This window comes from Mesoplodon densirostris, chromosome 4 (assembly GCF_025265405.1).
Source record: "Mesoplodon densirostris isolate mMesDen1 chromosome 4, mMesDen1 primary haplotype, whole genome shotgun sequence".
Classification (NCBI taxonomy): Eukaryota; Metazoa; Chordata; class Mammalia; order Artiodactyla; family Ziphiidae; genus Mesoplodon; species Mesoplodon densirostris.
The window spans coordinates 171,719,502-171,737,685 of NC_082664.1; the positions used below are offsets into that span (position 1 = coordinate 171,719,502).

An 18,184-nucleotide genomic window follows, 5' to 3' on the forward strand; every position below is an offset into this window, starting at 1 on the left:
CCCTTTGGCAACCATAAGTTTGTTTTCGAAATCTGTGAGTCTGTTTCTGTTTTGTAAATAAGTTCATTTATATCATTTTAAAAAAATTAGATTCCACATGAGTGATATCATATGGTATTTGTTTTTCTCTTTCTGACTTACTTCACTTAGTATGATAACCTCTAGGTCCATCCATGTTGCTGCAAATGGCATTGTTTCATTCTTTTTCATGGCTGAGTAATATTCCATTGTATATATGTACCACATCTTCTTTATCCATTCATCTGTTGATGGACATTTAGGTTGCTTCCATGTCTTGGCTATTGTAACTAGTGCTACAGTGAACACTGGGGTGCATGTATCTTTTCAAATTATGGTTTTCTCTGACTATATGCCCAGGAGTGGGATTGCTGGATCATATGGTAGTTCTATTTTTAGTTTTTAAAGGAACCTGCATACTGTTCTCCATAGTGGTTGTATCAATTTACATTCCCACCAACAGTGTAGGAGGATTACCTTTTCTCCACACCCTCTCCAGCATTTATTGTTTGTAGACTTTTTGATGATGGCTATTCTGACCAGTGTGAAGTGATACCTCACTGTAGTTTTGATTTGCATTTCTCTGATAATTAGTGATGTTGAGCATCTTTTCATGTGCTTTCTGGCCATCTGTGTATCTTCATTGGAAAAATGTCTGTTTAGATCTTCTGCCCATTTTCTTATTGGGTTGTTTGTTTTCTTGACATAATGCTGCATGAGCTGTTTGTATATTTTGGAGATTAATCCCTTGTCGGCTGCTTTGTTTGCAAATATTTTTTCCCATTCTGGGGGTTGTCTTTTTGTTTTGTTTATGGTTTCCTTTGCTGTGCAAAAGCTTTTAAGTTTAATTGGGTCCCATTTGTTTATTTTTGTTTTTATTTTCATTACTCTAGGAGGTCGATCAAAAAAAGATATTGCTGCAATTTATGTCAGAGTGTTCTGCCTATGTTTTCCTCTAAGAGTTTTATAGTGTTCGGCCTTACATTTAGGTGTTTGATCCATTTTGAGTTTTTTTTTGTGTATGGTGTTAGAGAATGTTCTAGTTTCATTCTTTTCCGTGTAGCTGTCCAGTTTTTCCAGCACCACTTATTCAAAAGACTGTCTTTTCTCCATTGTATATTCTTGTCTCCTTTGTCATAGATTAATTGGCCATAGGTGTGTGTGTTTATTTCTGGGCTTTCTATCCTGTTCCATTGATCTACAATTTCTGTGTTTGTGCCAGCACCATGGTGTTTTGATTACTGTAGCTTTGTAGTATAGCCTGAAGTCAAGGAGCCCGATTCCTCCAGCTCCGTTCTTTCAAGATTGCTTTGGCTGTTCGGGATCTTCTGTGTTTCCATACAAATTAAAAAAATTTTTGTTCCAATTCTGTGAAAAATGCCACTGGTAATTTGATAGGGGTTGCATTGAATCTGTTGATTGCCTTGGGTAGTATAGTCATTTTGACAATACTGATTCTTCCATTCCAAGAACATGGTATACCTTTCCATCTGTGCCATCTTTGGTTTCTCTCATCAGTGTCTTATACTTTTCAGAGCACAGGTTTTTTGCCTCCTTAGGTAGGTTTATTCCTAGGTATTTTATTCTTTTTGATGTGACAGTAAATGGGATTGTTTCCTTAATTTCTCTTATCTTTTGTTGTTAGTGTATAGGAATGCAAGAGATTTGTGTATTACTTTTGTATCCTGCAACTTTACCGAATTCATTGATTAGCTCTAGTAGTCTTCTAGTAGCATCTTTAGGATTTTCTATGTATAGTTTCATGTCATCTGCAAACAGTGACAGGTTTACTTCTTTTCCAGGTTGGATTCCTTTTATTTCTTTTTCTTCTCTGATTGCCGTGGCTAGGACTTCCAAAACTATGTTGAATAATAGTGGTGAGAGTGGACATCTTTGTCTTGTTCCTGATCTTAGAGGGAATGCTTTCAGCTTTTCACCATTGAGAATGATGTTAGCTGTGGGTTTGTCATATATGGCCTTTATTATGTTGCGGTAAGTTCCCTCTATGCCCACTTTCTGGAGAATTTTTATTATAAACAGCTGTTGAGTTTTGTCAAAAGCTTTTTCTGCATCTATTGAGATGATCATATGGTTTTTATTCTTCAGTTTCTTAATGTGGTATACCACACTGATTGATTTGTGGATACTGAAGAATCCTTGTATCCCTAGGATAAATCCCACTTGATCATGATGTATGATCCTTTTAATGTATTGCTGGATTTGGTTTGCTAGTATTTTGTTGAGTATTTTTGCATCTATGTTCATCAATAATATTGGCCTGTAATTTTCTTGTGGCATCTTTTTTCTGGTTTTGGTATCGGGGTGATGGTGGTCTCATAGAATGAGCTGAGTGTTCCTTCCTCTGCAATTTTTTGGAAGAGTTTCAGAAGGGTAGGTGTTAACTCTTCTCTAAATGTTTGATAGAATTCGCCTGTCAAGCCATCTGGCCCTGGACTTCTCTTTGTTGGAAGTCTTTAAATCACTGTTTCAATTTCAGTACTTGTGATTGGTCTGTTCATATTTTGTATTTCTTCTTCCTTCAGTCTTGGAGGTTGTACCTTTCCAAGAATTTCTCTGTTTCTTCTAGGTTGTTCTTTTTATTGGCATATAGTTGTTTGTAGTAATTTCTTATGATCCTTTGTATTTCTGTGGTGTCACGTAACTTTTTTCATTTCTAATTTTATTGATTTGAGTCCTTTCCCTTTTCTTCTAAAGGTTTATCAATTTTATCTTTTCAAAGAACCAGCTTTTAGTTTCATTGATCTTTTCTATTGTTTTCTTGTTTCTTTCATTTATTTCTGCTCTGATCTTTATGATTTCTTTCCTTCTGCTAACTTTGGGTTTTGTTTGTTCTTCTTTCTCTAGTTGCTTTAGGTATAAAGTTAGGTTGTTCATTTGAGATTTTTCTTGTTTCCTGAGGTTAAGATTGTATTGGTATAAACTTCCCTCTTAGAACTGCTTTTGCTGCATCCCATAGGTTTTAGATTGTCGTGTTTTTGTTGTCATTTGTCTCTGGGTATTTTCTGCTTTCCTCTTTGGTTTCTTCAGTGATCCATTGGTTGTTTAGTAACATATTGTTTAGCCTCCAGGTGTCTGTATTTTTTACAGTTATTTTCCTGTAACTGATTTCCAAGCTCACAGAGTTGTGGTTGGAAAAGATGCCTGATATGATTTCAGTTTTCTTAAAGTTTACCAAGGTTTGATTTGTGGCCCAAGATGTGACCTATCCTGGAGAATGTTCCATGTGCACTTGAGAAGAAAGTGTATTCTGCTCTTTTGGATGGAATGTCCTATAGATATCAATTAAGTGCATCAGGTCTAATGTGTCATTTAAGGCCTGTGTTTCCTTACTGGTTTTCTGTCTGTCTGATCTGTCCATTGATGAGAGTGGGTGTCCCCCACTATTACTGTGTTACTGTTGATTTCTCCTTTTATGGCTGTTAGCATTTGCCTTTGATATTGAGGTGCTCCTATGTTGGGTGTATATATATTTACAATTGTTATATCTTCTTGGATTGATCCCTTGATCATTATGTAGAGTCCTTCTTTGTCTCTTATAACAGTCTTTAGAGTCTATTTTGTCTGATATGAGTATTGCTACTCCAGCTTTCTTTTGATTTCCATTTACATGAAATACCTTTATCCATCCCCTCACTTTCAGTCTGTATGTGTCCCTAGACCTGAAGTGCATCTCTTGTAGGCAACATATATATAGGTCTTGTTTTTGTATCTATTCAGCCAGTCTATGTCTTGGCTGGAGCATTTAAATTTAAGGTAATTATTGGTATGTATGTTCTTTTTTTTTTTTTTGCAGTACACAGGCCTCTCACTGTTGTGGCCTCTCCCATTGCGGAGCACAGGCTCCGGATACGCAGGCTCAGTGGCCATGGCTCACGGGCCTAGCCACTCCGCGTCATGTGGGATCCTCCCAGACCGGGGCACGAACCTGTGTCCCTTGCATCAGCAGGCGGACTCTCAACCACTGTGCCACCAGGGAAGCCCAGGTATGTATGTTCTTATTGCCATTTTGTTAATTGTTTTGCATTTGTTTTTGCAGGTCTTTTTTCTTCCCTTCCCCTTTTGTTCACTTCTCTTGTGACTTGATGACTATCTTTAGTGTTGTGTTTGGATTGTTTTTTCTTTTCTGTGTGTGTATCTACTGTAGATTTTTGGTTTGTGGTTCCCATGAGGTTTTGATATAGCAGTCAATATATATACAAGATTATTTTAAGTTGCTGGTCTCTTAATTTCCAATGCATTTCCAATATCCTGCATTTGTACTCTCCTGTTCTCGTGATTGCTGGTTTTGACATCATATTTGTGTGTGGATGATCTTCTACCTTTATTTCATGTTTGCCTTTACCAGTGAGCTTTCCCATTCATAATTTTCTTGTTTCTAGTTGTGGCCTTTTATTTTCTGCCTAGAGAAGTTCCTTTAGGATTTGTTGTAAAGCTGGTTTGCTGGTGCTGAATCCTCTTGGCTTTTGCTTGTCTGTGAAGCTTTTGATTTCTCTGTCAAATTTGAATGAGAGCCTTGCTGGACACAGTATTCTTGGTTGTAGGTTTTTCCCTTTCATCACTTTAAATATATCCTGCCACTCCCTTCTGGCTTGCAGAGTTTCTGCCGAAAAATCAGATGATAACCTTATGGGAGTTCCCTTGTATGTTAACAACTGTTGCTTTTCCCTTAATACTTTTAATATTTTTTCTTTGTCTTTAAATTTTGGCAGTTTGATTAACATGTGTCTTGGTGTATTCCTCCTTGGGTTTATCTTGTATGGGACTCCCTGTGCTTCCTGGACTTGAGTGAGTGTTTCCTTTCTCATGTTAGGCTCATCCTAGGTGACCTCATTGACACTTCCCTGTCTTTGATCATCCTTCCCAGCAGGTTTCCCAAGCCCCCTTTTCCCGCTGAAGCCCTCTCATGCCTACTGGACATCTCTGTTCTGATGCTGTGCTGATAATTCTAACTACTCTGCCTGCTCCCTTTTCCACGAGTGGAATCAGCACCTACCCCACTGTCCAAACCAGAAAGTTTGGAGTCACCCTCCCTCCACACACACTCCCTGGCACTGTTCACCTCCCATATTCAATCTCTGAGTTCTGTGGATTCTTCTTCCTAAATCTCTCTATCCTCTCCCACCACCCCAGGTCGGGCCACCATCTATTCTGGGTTATTTCCATAGCCACTCTAGATGGCCCTGCTTACCTCTGTGGCCTCATCCCAGCCTCCAGTGAAAGCACCAAGTGCTCCCCCTCTGCACACACTGCTCTTTCTCTAGCCAAGTGCTACTCATCCTTCAGGTTTCCAATCATCTCTTCCACAAAGACCACCGAGCCAGATTTAGGTGCCCTTGCTACGTGTTTCCTAACAAAGCACTTATTATATGATACTGTCATTTCCTATTTAATGTCTATATCGCTTTGCAGGACATGTCTGTATGGTTCATTATTTTAGCCTCTGAAGCTAGGACAGTAACCATAAAGACATTCACAAACTTCTGGATGAATAAGTAAAAGGAGATTTCCAAATCTATAAAATTCAAACCCAAACTGAGTGATATCATCCTAAATAATTTAATTTAGAAACAAAAACCTTGAGCCCAGTGATATCATCCTAAATAATTTAATTTAGAAACAAAAACCTTGAGCCCAGCTTTCAAATGGTTTGGTCAAGAAAAGGCACCTCAACATGATGAGGAGTAAGCTGAGAGTATAGAGGCGCCTTTCATGTAAGCAAATCCCCATTTTGGGCAGTTGAGGTTTGCAAACAGAAAGCTGCCTCCCAAATTCTTAAACTGATTCCAGTTGAATCTGCTTATAATCCTGCATAATCAACAAAATGCGGTTCAAGTATTACCTAATGTCCAGTGACTCAGAAAAAAGTAGTCTCCTCGTCCATCCCTAAGTCTTTACACACAAAAAATACTCTAATTAGATCTTAACATTTTGTAGTTGGAAAGGAGTTTGAAACTCATTAAGCGAATATTTTATTGGTGAATTTGAAGCTCAACACTGTTGTTTTACAGGTGAGAAAACTGGGGCTCAGGGAGGCAGAGAAACTGACTCAAGGTCACACCTGGCCTGTTAGTCATAAAGTGGGGTTAGGACTCGGGTGCTGGGCTGTACCTGCCAGTTTGGAACGTGCTGACAGCAGAGGCGGCTGTTTTCTCAAGATCACATTGATGGGAAATGTTTCACACACACCTCAAACTAATAACTACTTCATTGTCCAACAGAGCAGCCAACCTGAGGGAGAGAACTGGGGCTTCCTCAGGCCCATGAAGAACTTCTCACTGTAGCAGAGGAGAAATGGCTAGAATCGCATGTCCGCGGGAGTGAGGTGAGAGACGCTGGGCACTTACCTTTTCTTTGCCACTTGCTTCCCTAGCCACTGTAGAGCCCTGAAAGAGAAAGAGATAATGAAAATACGCGCACACAAGGTATCGGCTTCACGTGAAATATGCAAACACTCCAGGGCAGAGCACGGAAATAAATGAGCACCGACTCTGCTCTGGCCCCTCCCCGAGTGTGCTGCACCCTCTGCAGGGATTTCTGTCCACCTGTCTCCAACCCCTTCCCTGCCGCGTCACCTGTGCTGTCTTCTCCCTGGTTCCTGTCCTCCTGCTGGAAATCAGAAAACCCGACAATCACGTGAACAGTGACTTACTAAACGTGGAGTCAAACATCAATCGCCAGAAATGGTTGGTTTGAGGGCCTTCAAAGTGAAGTGGGCTGTCAGCTGGCCGCAGTGACCACTGGGGCGTAGAGGCCTCTTTCCCACGCTGCGTCCTCTAGGCGGGGGCGTGCCCTGGCGTCCGACTGCCCGTCTCCCCTGGCTTAGGGTTACTAAGGAATGTGCTTCCTCACTTACCATGACTAAGACCCAGTGGGTACTTCCCGGCCCCTTTCACTTTGGAGGTCCCTTCAAACACACGTCTCCTTGCACTGCTTCTGTGTCAGAACCTAGGCTGAGCACAGAGGTATAAAGTAGAAGAAAACACAGTTCTTGGTCGCAGCAATTTCTACTCTACTGCACTGGTTTTCAAAATGATGCCCTCGGTTCTGTGTTGTCTGAAATGACCGAGTCCTCCTGATGCTGACAGGGGTAGAGTTCAAGAACAGAAACTGTCCTTTGTTTGTGGAAGATCTTAATGCAAAAGAAAGATTAGGAAACAAATGGCCAGTGAATTCCTAACTTTGTTAATACAACAGTGAGCATTTATACTTTGTGCTCCGTGGTGACCATCGCAGTGTCTCACCCAGCAACGCCCAGTGTTTGCTGAGTTTGCTGAGTAAACGGCTGGAGGAGGATCACAGCCTGACTGACTGCTCTCTCTCCCCTCCCAGCACTGGATGCCCAGACTATGACTAGGTCAGTGGAGCGATCCATTTACCTGACTATGTTTTAAATAGATACTTATTGGCCTGGAATACTTGCATTAGCCAGTCATTAAGAGAATGTGTATGTGACTTGGGAAAATTTAAAGTAGCTTCTAGGTTGGCCACTCTTAACATTTTTACTCTATGACCATCTTGCCTTCAAGCAGCTCAGGCATTAGTCAGGATGTGTGTAATGTGTTCACAGATGGGGAGACTCCTTGTACTGGGGAAGGGGGCCAAGCCCAGGCCAGGGGCTCCCTGGGGCCACTTCTCCATCTGCCCCATGCTCAGCATTCCCAGGTCTGGTGGATCCGAAAGACCCTGCTGCCAACCCAGGGAAGATGCTCGAAGCTTCTGGGGGATGTGTCGGAGGAGCACAAAGCTGACCCAGCAAGTGAAGATGAACCGTGTAAATTGGTCGTGAAGGAAAGCCCTCTGCCTGGCCGAGCCCAGCAGCTGTCACTTGCAATGGTTTGTTTTTTCCTTTACAGATTCTTGAATTCGGGCCATAGTATCTTCCTCTATACACTGACTGCTAACAAAGAATGTTCCCAAATTTAAAGGGGAGGAGGGGCTTAATACTCAAGTATTAAATACTTGTAATACCTGAGTCTCTGTATCTTTAACCAAGTTTTTTAGTCTCTGTGTGTGTTTTCCCCTCTACCATGTCATTTACTCTGAAACTTTGTCTCTATGTAAAAATGCAGAGCATTAGCCTGGAAAAACTCATCCAAATTTAAATTCATTCAGAATTAGTCAAGGCTGAGAGTTTGAGCCATGACATGATGCCAGATGCCCAGGTTCCCTCACAGCGGCAAGTACTGGCAAGAAAAGTTTATTCTACAAGCTAAAAAGGGAGATGAAATCACGACATCCAAGGTTAAAACTGTAACATCCAGTCTATAGGCATAATTTACATCAGGATATGCTTGAACAGGATATGGTCAAGCAGGATATGCTTAAGATAGAGGCACTACCTTAAGCATTTCCGGGGGATAAAAAAGCAGAACCAAAACAACTGCCTTTAAGGGACTTATTAGTAGAACGGATGAGACAATGAAAATTCATCCACTTCTCCCCATATGCCGTGCCTTGTGCTGGACGTGACACGTACGTATCTCATTAATCCTCACAGCACCGGAGGTAAGATCATCTCTGTTCTACAGATGAAGAAACTGTGGCTCACAGAGGTTCAGCATCTTGCACACAGCTAACAAGCAGTAAAACCAGGACATATGGCTTCAGAGGTCATCTGGCTTCTTACCTGGGAGACTCAAGCCAATGAAAAACTATAAAACTCAGCAGAGTGAGCTGAGTAACACTGCAAAGGGCCTCATGAGAGAGGTGGTTCCAAAGAGCCCTGAAGGCTGGGATTTCCACCTATAAAACAGCTACACCTTGGAGGCAGGACAGAGCAAAGCTGTATTTGGGAAGCTTAAACTGTTCATCTGAACTCCAGAGGGTAGGAGATAAGCCCAGAACATTCCCCCTCCCTTAGACTAGCATTTCTCAAAGCACAGTTCAGCACCCAGGGGTCTGCAAAGTCAAAACTATCTTTATAATAATACTGGGACACTGGTTGCCTATTCCACCATCTTGATATTTGCACGGACACTGCAAATACAATGGTGGGTAAAACCGTTGGCAGCTTAGCACAAACCCAGCAGTGGCACCAAATGGTATTAGCAGAGTTTGTCATAAAACATATGAATAGCCTTGAGGAAGCAGTTCACCTAACTCAGTGAATCCATCATCCCAAATGACCAAAGCATGATGTAGCCAGACCAATGCATGCAAACAGACTGACGGATTTTAAAAAGTTCACTGACGTGATTTCGGATTCCACACTGTAACTCAGCTTTGAGAAATTACCACTTGTCAGGTTAAGGTGTGACATCAAAGGAAAACATCCAGAAATTTCTGAAAAAGTTATTAAAAACGCCTCCTCTCCTTTACCAACTACATATTTGTGTAAGGTCTGATTTTCTTCATACACTTCAATCAAATAACTTGGCAACAGGTGGACGGCCAAACCGGACAGGATGTTCTGTCTCACCAAACCTGACATTAGAGAGATTTGCAAAGATATAAAACAATGAATGCTACCTGTTCCACTAAACTTTTTGATCTGGAAGATATTTTTCATAAAGATATGCTAACATGTAATGGTTTTACTATTTTAAATAAGTTGTTTTCAATGTCTCATTTCTAATATTGTAAGTATTAGTAGACATAACCTACTAATATTGTAAGTATTAGTAGACATAACCTACATAAGCAGACGCTTTCTGGGGTCCTCTTTTAAGGGTGTGAAGGCGTCTGAGATAAAAAAAATTCGAGATCCACTGATGAAGACCAAAGGTTGGAAAACTTTTTCTGAAAAGGGTCAGAGGGGTAGTGTTTCAGGCTTTGTGGTCCAAAACGGTCTCTATGGTAACTACTCAACTTGCTGTTATAGTGCAAACACATACGATACACAAACCACAGGCATTGTGGGATTCCAATAAAACTATTTACAAAAATGGCCATGTTGGCTGTGCCATGGAGGCAGGTCACAGTCGGCCAGCTCCTGACCTGGACGTTGCCTATGTCGGTGATCCCAGAAGTCAGATCCCCTTGCTCCACAATCAGAATTTCCAGTGGTCTGCCCCTCACGTGAGGTCTCTGAAACAGCCTGTCCCTCACCTCCTTCACGTCTGCAGTGAAGTGAAACCCTATTCAAAACCGAATCCCTTCCCCACGCTTCCTGTCTTTACTTCCGTCCATGGCACAGATCACTTCCTAGTATATGCCAGGATTTACTTACTCCTTTTACTATTACCATCCGTCTTTACTCACCAGAATGTCAGCTCGTTGAGAGCAGGTTTGGTCTGTTCTGTTCATCAAACTATTCCCAGCACCTAAAGCAGTGCCTGGCCCATAGCTGGTGTTCAATACCTACTTGTTGAATAAAATAGACATGGTATCTCTCGTAGGTACAAGTGGTCCTCACTTAACACAAAGGGGCGCTCCTGGCAGCTTTGTGCTCTGGGTGTCTCCTAAGCGCTCAGCATGATCAATTACATACAACGTGGATGACCAAACTTAATGAATAAAAGTTAATAAAAATCAATCTTACCTTTAAGTCATATTTCCTATATACAGATAAACGGTGGCTGAACACATTTCTTGTGACAATCACATATATTTCAACTCCATCAACATTAAGCCGGTACATGCCCAGGAATTGGGGGAGAAGGGTGATCCCATGACATTCCACTATATACTGCACAGGAGAGAAAGAAAAAGGGGGGGGGGAATGATCCAGTCAAAAGGTGCTCATTCAGATGTAAAATGTAACTCTTCTGCTATGGTGTTTGTACAAAGTGATAATGGTTTATTATCACAACTATTAATGTCCTGTTTACAGAAAATGACCATGTTTGTACTGCCTTCAGCAGTACAGGTCTGCGTCCACCGTGCAGACACAGATAAGAAAATTCAACTCTATTCTCGAGAGAGATTTTCTCCCTAACATTCCAAACTAATTTGTAAAGTCAAAACTTGGATATAATGGCGTAGGGTGAGAGGACAAGTGATTGGTCCTTTCTGTAATTCCTTTAAAGTGAAATCACACTCTACCTGGGGCTGCCATCTGCCTCCCTAGAAGCCTTTACGATGATTTCATGAGGTTGAGGCAGCGTGACTTGGCCACTAAGATCAACTCCTTTAACAGTGTTGAAGTCGAGGTTAAAAAGGAAATTGTGGAGAAAGCTCAGTGTTAGAAGCTGGGAGAGTCGGGCTCCAGTCCTGGTTTTCTTGTTTCTTGTTGAGACTCTAATGTTTAAATTGCCCACTGGTCTCCCGAGGCAAAAGGAATAAAAACAAAAATAAACAAATGGGACCTAATCAAACATACAAGCTTTTGCACAGCAAAGGAAACCATAAACAAAATGAAAAGACAACCTACAGAATGGGAGAATGTATTTGCAAATGAAGCAACCAACAAGGGCTTAATTTCCAAAATATACAAACAGCTCATACAACTCAACAACAACAAAAAACCAAAAACCCAATCAAAAATTGTTTTTTTGAAAAACACTTCTCCAAAGAAGAAATACAAATGGCCAACAGGCACACGAAAAGATGCTCAGCATCACTGATTATTAGAGAAATGCAAATCAAAACTACAATGACGTATCACCTCACACCAGTCAGAATGGCCATCATTAAAAAGTCTACAAATAACAAATGCTGGAGAAGGTGTGGAGAAAAGGGAACCCTGCTACTTTGTTGGTGGGAATGTAAATTGGTGCAGCCACTATGGAAAATAGTATGGAGGTTCCTCAAAAAAACTAAAAACAGAGTTGCCATATGATCCAGCAATCCCACTCCTGGGCATATACTGAGAAAAAATGATAATTTGAAAAGATACATGCACCCCTCTGTTCATAGCAGCAGTAGTTACAACAGCCAAGACATGGAAACAAACTAAATGTCCATCCACAGAGGAATGGATAAAGAAGATGTGGTATATATATACAATGGAATATTACTCAGCCATCAAAAAGAATTAAATAATGCCATTTGCAGCAACGTGGATGGACCTAGAGATTATCATACTAAGCGAAGTAAGTAAACGAGAAAGACAAATGCCATGTATCACTTATATATGGAATCTAAAATACAATACAGATCAACATAGCTATGAAACAAAAACAGACTCACAGCTATAGAGAACAGACTTGTGATTGCCAAGGGGGAGGGAGGATAGGAATGGGAATTTGATTTTAGCAGAGGCAAACTATTATATATAGGATGGATAAACAACATCATACTGTATAGCACAGGGAACTATATTCAATATTCTGTGACAAACCATAGTGGAAAAGAATATGAAAAGAATATATATATGTATAACTGAGTCACTTTGCTGTACAGCAGAAATTAATACATTATAAATTAACTATACTTTAATAAAATTTAAAAAAATAATTTATGAAAAATTTATGGATACATTAAAATGAATACTTTGTGTATTTACAAGTGACATTGAATAAAAAATTCATGTCAATGAAGAAATAAATAAACTGCCCACCAGAGCAGCGGTGTGAAAAAGGGCTTGCCCCCGCTCTACAGACAGATGGACACACTCTGGCCCCATGTTGGATTCATCAAATCCACTGAACAAGTCCCAGAACTGACACCATTTCCAAGGAGAGTTGCAAAAACACAACATGCGTTTATCAGTCTTGAATGACCATACTCTAAAAGGCCACAAGATGGAGACACTTCTCCTCAAAAGACAAAGACCATCCTTACAAACTGGGTCCCATTGCACTTTCCAAAGGAAAGTTAGGTTTTCCTTTCTTTAAAATGAAGGGGAAAGAAGATTTCAAAAAAGCTCTTTTATTCCCATGACATGTGTGTGAACTCTCTAGGATAACTGAACAGCATAAGTAACATGATTCTAAAATTGTAAAAATTGTACCTATTGTGCCTATTTACAGAGATGTGTCTGGAAGAATGGTCACCATGGTAATGGTGAAATTTAGGGTAACTGCTTTCTTCCTTTTTTAAAAAAAAAAAAAACTATTCTGCTCGAATTTTTCTGTTGTACAGTGAACACTTTATAAAAATAAGAAAGTAATCAGAATGCCCTTTCAAACTTTTTAGTGGTAAACACTGTAATAATCAACTCTGATAATATTAAACCATCTTAAGATTTTTTTTTAAAGCCTTTAGTTTTTATCATTAAAGAAAAGATGAACAGCATCAGTATAGGAGTTTGATTTTTGCCCCCCAGAGTTTTGGAAGACTTTAAAGATGCCCCGGCCCTTAAAAAAAATCTTACTGACCATAATTGAGCTATATATTTTAGTTTGATGGATTTTTCTGACTTTCACCCACAACCTGTTCTTTCGTGTGTGTGTGTGTGTGTGTGTGTGTGGTACACGAGCCTCTCACTGCTGCGGTCTCTCCCGTTGCGGAGCACAGGCTCCAGATGCGCAGGCTCAGCGGCCATGGCTCACGGGCCCAGCCGCTCCACGGCATGTGGGATCTTCCCGGACCGGGGCACGAACCCGTGTTCCCTGCATCGGCAGGCGGACTCCCAACCACTGCGCCACCAGGGAAGCCCCACAACCTGTTCTTAATGCGAAGTCTGATCAGAGGAACATTTTCTATTTCTCGCCTTTCAAAAAACAGTAAATTAACTTGATTTTCGCTAATACAAAACAGGTGGTAAAGAGCTCTTGGCTGAAATGAAGATTTCTCACATCTGATGTAAAGAAATAAAAATGAGTGGTTGTCTGGTACCTCTGAAGAGAGATGGTTGGATGGGCCTTAAACACATTGAAGCACACAGGTTTCAGTTTGGCTGTTCAAGTCCCCTGCTTCTGTGTCATTCTGCTCAATTATTCTCATCATGGCCTATCTTTTAAAAGTCCTGCTGGCAGAAGATATCTCTTAGATCAAAATCTTGGTACAGTCACAGAGCACCCGGAACAGAGCAGATACTGACCACTATCCATATTGAGGAACATGTTAAAAGAAAACTGACTACTACACAGGAAATCACCAACAAGCTGTTTTTTTCCCCCAGGGGAAAACACACATACAGATTACATTCTACAACTCCTCTATCTTTAAGATTAAATAAGTTACTCCATGTTAAAAAAAAATAGATCAAATTTGATCCACTTCATCAGCAAGTTTCTATGTGCATTTGTTCTCAAAGGCAAGGCTCACCTATGAGGCTCTCTGATGAACACCTTGAAAAATAGAGATTTAATAAACTTAAAACTCCTGAGTTTATAAAAATGTACAAAACCACAACCACAGAAAGCCTATCATGTTAGAGTTCAGTATTGGCAAGCAGCAGTTGGTAGCAAAGGTTTAGAAAGCATTTATGCGTCAAAACTTTGCAGAAGAGAAAATTCTCCCTGTGAATTGAATTTCTGGGTGGGAGCACTGGGAAGACACTGCTTCATGTCAGTGGAGGAAGGTCTCACTGGGTCTGTGAGCACCTGAGCTGGGGCACCGCTGCACATGGAGTCACTGCATGTGGGAGGTGACCCGAACAGGCCCAGATATGATTCCTCTCAGATTCTTCACCAGCTGACCCAGGAAATGCTGTGCACACACTCCTACACCAGTGGGCCCATCTATGAGGGTTCCTCCACCCCACAAACTACTGGACGTTATCCCACATCTAGGGAGACTGTAAACTCACAGCCACATCACCCTGCTCGAGCCTTCCTGATCCAGCTCCACATTCACTAGCTGTGTGACCTTGGGGAATTATTCAACCTCTCTATGTCTCTGCATTTGGAGATGAGGCATAAGATTAGTAGTTAGAGCACAGGGGTTGTGTGAAGGGTGTGAAGATCAGGGAAACAGCACTGGAAGGATGGTGGCAGGAGCCGGATGAAACCAGGACCCTGGGGCGAGGGGTGGGTAAGGAAGTAGGGAAGGAAAGGGCGAGGGAGGCAAGGCTTGCACCTGATGCGCTCCTCAAATGCTCCCTGAGAAATGGATTCTATTTAAATGCAGGATGGGAACTCCCAATTTCAGGGAATCTCCACAGAACGGACTTACCAAAAATGAATAATGTTGCATGTGTGTGTATTTATTTATAAAGTGAGGCAATATTTTTGTAAATATAAAAGAAACACTAAAAAATTATATTTCTCACTCATGTTGCTTTTAGGATCAGAACGCTAAGCACTTCCCCTTCAAAAGCTTAATCACTGACAAATTAACAAAACAACCTGTAAATAAATGCTTCAAAAATTATTTTAAAAGGGTGTATTGGTGGCACTACAGTATCATGATCAGTTTTTTGGCACGAGCAACCTTCTTTTACAGTTAAAAACATCCTCATTGTTATAAAAAAAAAATAAAAAAATAAAAAATAAAAAAAAACATCCTCAGCATCTATTAATTTCTTTTTAACATTGTTGATTTGATTGCAAGACAATCTAAGGATGAATCTTTGCTTCCTCCTTTTTACATGCTTAATTTCGAATTCTTGTAATTACAAGAATGGAGAAATAGCGACTTAATCCCGAGGGTCACTCTTTTAAAAAGGTGTAGGGGAATTCCCTGGTGGTCCACTGGTTGGGACTCGGCGCTTCCACTGCCAGGGTGCAGGTTCATTCCCTGGTCGGGGAAGCAAGATCCCACAAGCAGCTCGGCGTGGCCAAAAAAAAAATTAATTAATTAATTAAATAAAATAAATGAAATAAAATAAGAAATAAAATAAAAATAAAATAAGTGTAGGTATTTCTTTCACTTTCAACCACTGTCCTGATGTGGCTACAAGGCAATCCTGCCTAACTGGCAAAGGACACAACGCAGATGTTCCTTGTCTGCCATGTTAAAATCTCAATTTACAGACTCAACAGGTGCAGTGCCCTAGTGCCGCCCAGTAGACTCTTTCCTAGAGGTCAGATGAGTCTGTGGACTTCTGCCCTATGCCACTCTGAGGTCCCAAGGGAGATAAGAGGTCACAAGCGGACCAAACACTTGGCAAAGCTGGTCATCCACGTGTGGATCAGGAATTAAGAGCACACATCTGCCAGAGGGCTGACCGTTATGAGAGCCCCAGCTGTGTATGCACAAGCGTGCAGAGCCTTCCTCTCAGTGGCTCCTTAGATTCGCTCCTTTCCCAGAGGCCTTCCCATCTGTGCCCCAAAGCTGGCCTGTTATTTCCACCCCTCCAGGCTCTCTAGGTCACCTTCTCTCACATCAAACAGGGAAAGTCTTGTCTGGCACGTGAACTGGCAGCTTTCAGATGCTTGCAGTTCAGCGATGACACTGAGCTTCCATCTGAATAAGGCATGGAATAGTTAGTCCCAAATTTTTAAAAAGTGACCTTGATGGTCATCAGTTCTTCTTACACTTACTGTATGGAGCTAAAACCATCACAAGTGTTCTTGGGATCAGCGTCCATATTCTCAGTGTTAAACTCACCGCATTACCTACATTTGCATTTTAAAAATATTGTTTTTTATTAAGTATTTTTCACTTTTGCATTTTCATAGCTGGATGCCTCGTGTCACCTTGCATTGTTATTTATCCTGCGGTGGCTTCTGTTTTTTCCAAGAGTGCTTCTCAGACACTTGTATTTGCTGGCAATGTTCATCTGTAACCAATAACAGTTTTTACTTTTTTCTGTCTTCTTTTAAAAAATATCTTCTTGTACGAAAACTCCATGGTGTCACCAGTAAAGGCAAATTTTATCTCTTCATTAATCTCCCTTAGAGCTTTTTCCTATATAACAGCTTGTCAGAACTGTAATGTAATGACAAATTGACGTGGTGAAATAGGAATTTTAAAAACATAAAATGCAATAGCCACAAGATCTCGGTTTCCTTTGCTCTTGGGTGCTCAACAAGAATAACAAGTATTATGAATCCCCGATTTGTTGCTTCTTCTCATGCAAAATGAAATGCCATTAAAAGATTCACAGCTGACTGAAGGTTTCAGCAGAGAGGATTCTAAGTGATGTACTGGAACGGATAAATATTTATATCTCCGCATGATAGTGTGAACCTGGGCTCCAGCTCTTGGAAATTGCTGTTATTATCATGTTTCACTCATTTTTTTTAGAGCCTTGAAGTGACAATTTAATATAGCATCAAATTAATACTTCAATGTAAAGTCTTGCTTCAGTTAATGTTTCTGAAAGGTTAAATTATCTGTAATCCTTATTGTGCCTCTGCCTATGTTTACAGATCACTCCAACAACATTCTTTTCATAACGGTGGGGGGCAGAGAAAGAAAGAAAAAGGGAAAGACGGAAGGAGGGAAGGAGAGAAAAAGGAAAGAGGAAAACAAGGAAGGAAGGAAGGAAGAAAGAAAAGAAAGAAGCCAGCCTGAAATTAAGGATTGGTTTGCTTTAAAAGGACCAAATAAATAAATAATCCAAACATTCCTTGAATATTTTGAATTATCCTTCAAAGTTCCTTGAATTTTGGGATAATGGTCCATGTCAGTTAATATATCTTTTGGTTTCAAATAGTTTTAAGTCATAAAAGAATGTAAGGATGACTCCATTTAAGCTAATGTAAGTATAAAATTTTACTGCTTTTCTTTTTTTTTTTTTTTTGCGGTACGCGGGCCTCTCACTGTTGCGGAGCACAGGCTCCAGACGCCTAGGCTCAGTGGCCATGGCTCACGGCCCCAGCCGCTCCGTGGCATGTGGGACCCTCCCGGACCGGGGCACGAACCCGTGTCCCCTGCATCGGCAGGCGGACTCTCAACCACTGTGCCACCAGGGAAGCCCTGCTTTTCTTAAACTTAATAAAAAGCAGGCTTAAAAGGAATAAACATTCCTCTGCAGTATTTACAAACATTCTTAGTACTGAGGTATTGCAAAATATACCTGAATGCAAACATTGGTGCCCCTAACTCTGTTATGCTGTTCTAAAGACCCATACATAACATCATCATTAAAGATGAAATGACTTTGTAAAAAACACCTTATCAGGGACTTCCCTGGCAGTCCAGTGGTTAGGACTCTGAGCTTTCACTGCCAAGGGCACAGGTTCAATCCCTGGTTGGGGAACTAAGGTCCCACAAGCCATAGCAGTGTGGCCCAAAAAAACCAAAACAAAAAAACTCACCTTACCATAAGTACAGATGGAGTTTACTCAGTGGTTACAACTGAAATGCAGACAGACTGCCCCAAGCATCCCGGTGTTACGCGCTCTGGGAGGCCTGGCTGCCCAGCTCTGGAGCGCAGTCAGCAGCCTTTGGTTGGCAGCTCCTTCTGGGCCTGCCTTCCTGTCCCTTTGGC

The 18,184-nt window shown here is 41.0% G+C and overlaps 1 protein-coding gene across 1 annotated transcript in view; it reads right to left on the bottom strand.

Moving 5' to 3' along the window:
* PIP4K2A (phosphatidylinositol-5-phosphate 4-kinase type 2 alpha) overlaps positions 1 to 18,184 on the bottom strand; it is a 177,765-nt gene that overhangs the window by 32,410 nt on the left and 127,171 nt on the right. Inside the window, exons 5-6 of the mRNA XM_060097708.1 lie at positions 10,520 to 10,666; positions 6,384 to 6,422 (exon numbers count right to left, since the gene is read on the bottom strand). Coding sequence (XP_059953691.1) covers positions 6,384 to 6,422; positions 10,520 to 10,666 — 186 coding nt within the window. The remainder of the gene's footprint in view (positions 1 to 6,383; positions 6,423 to 10,519; positions 10,667 to 18,184) is intronic.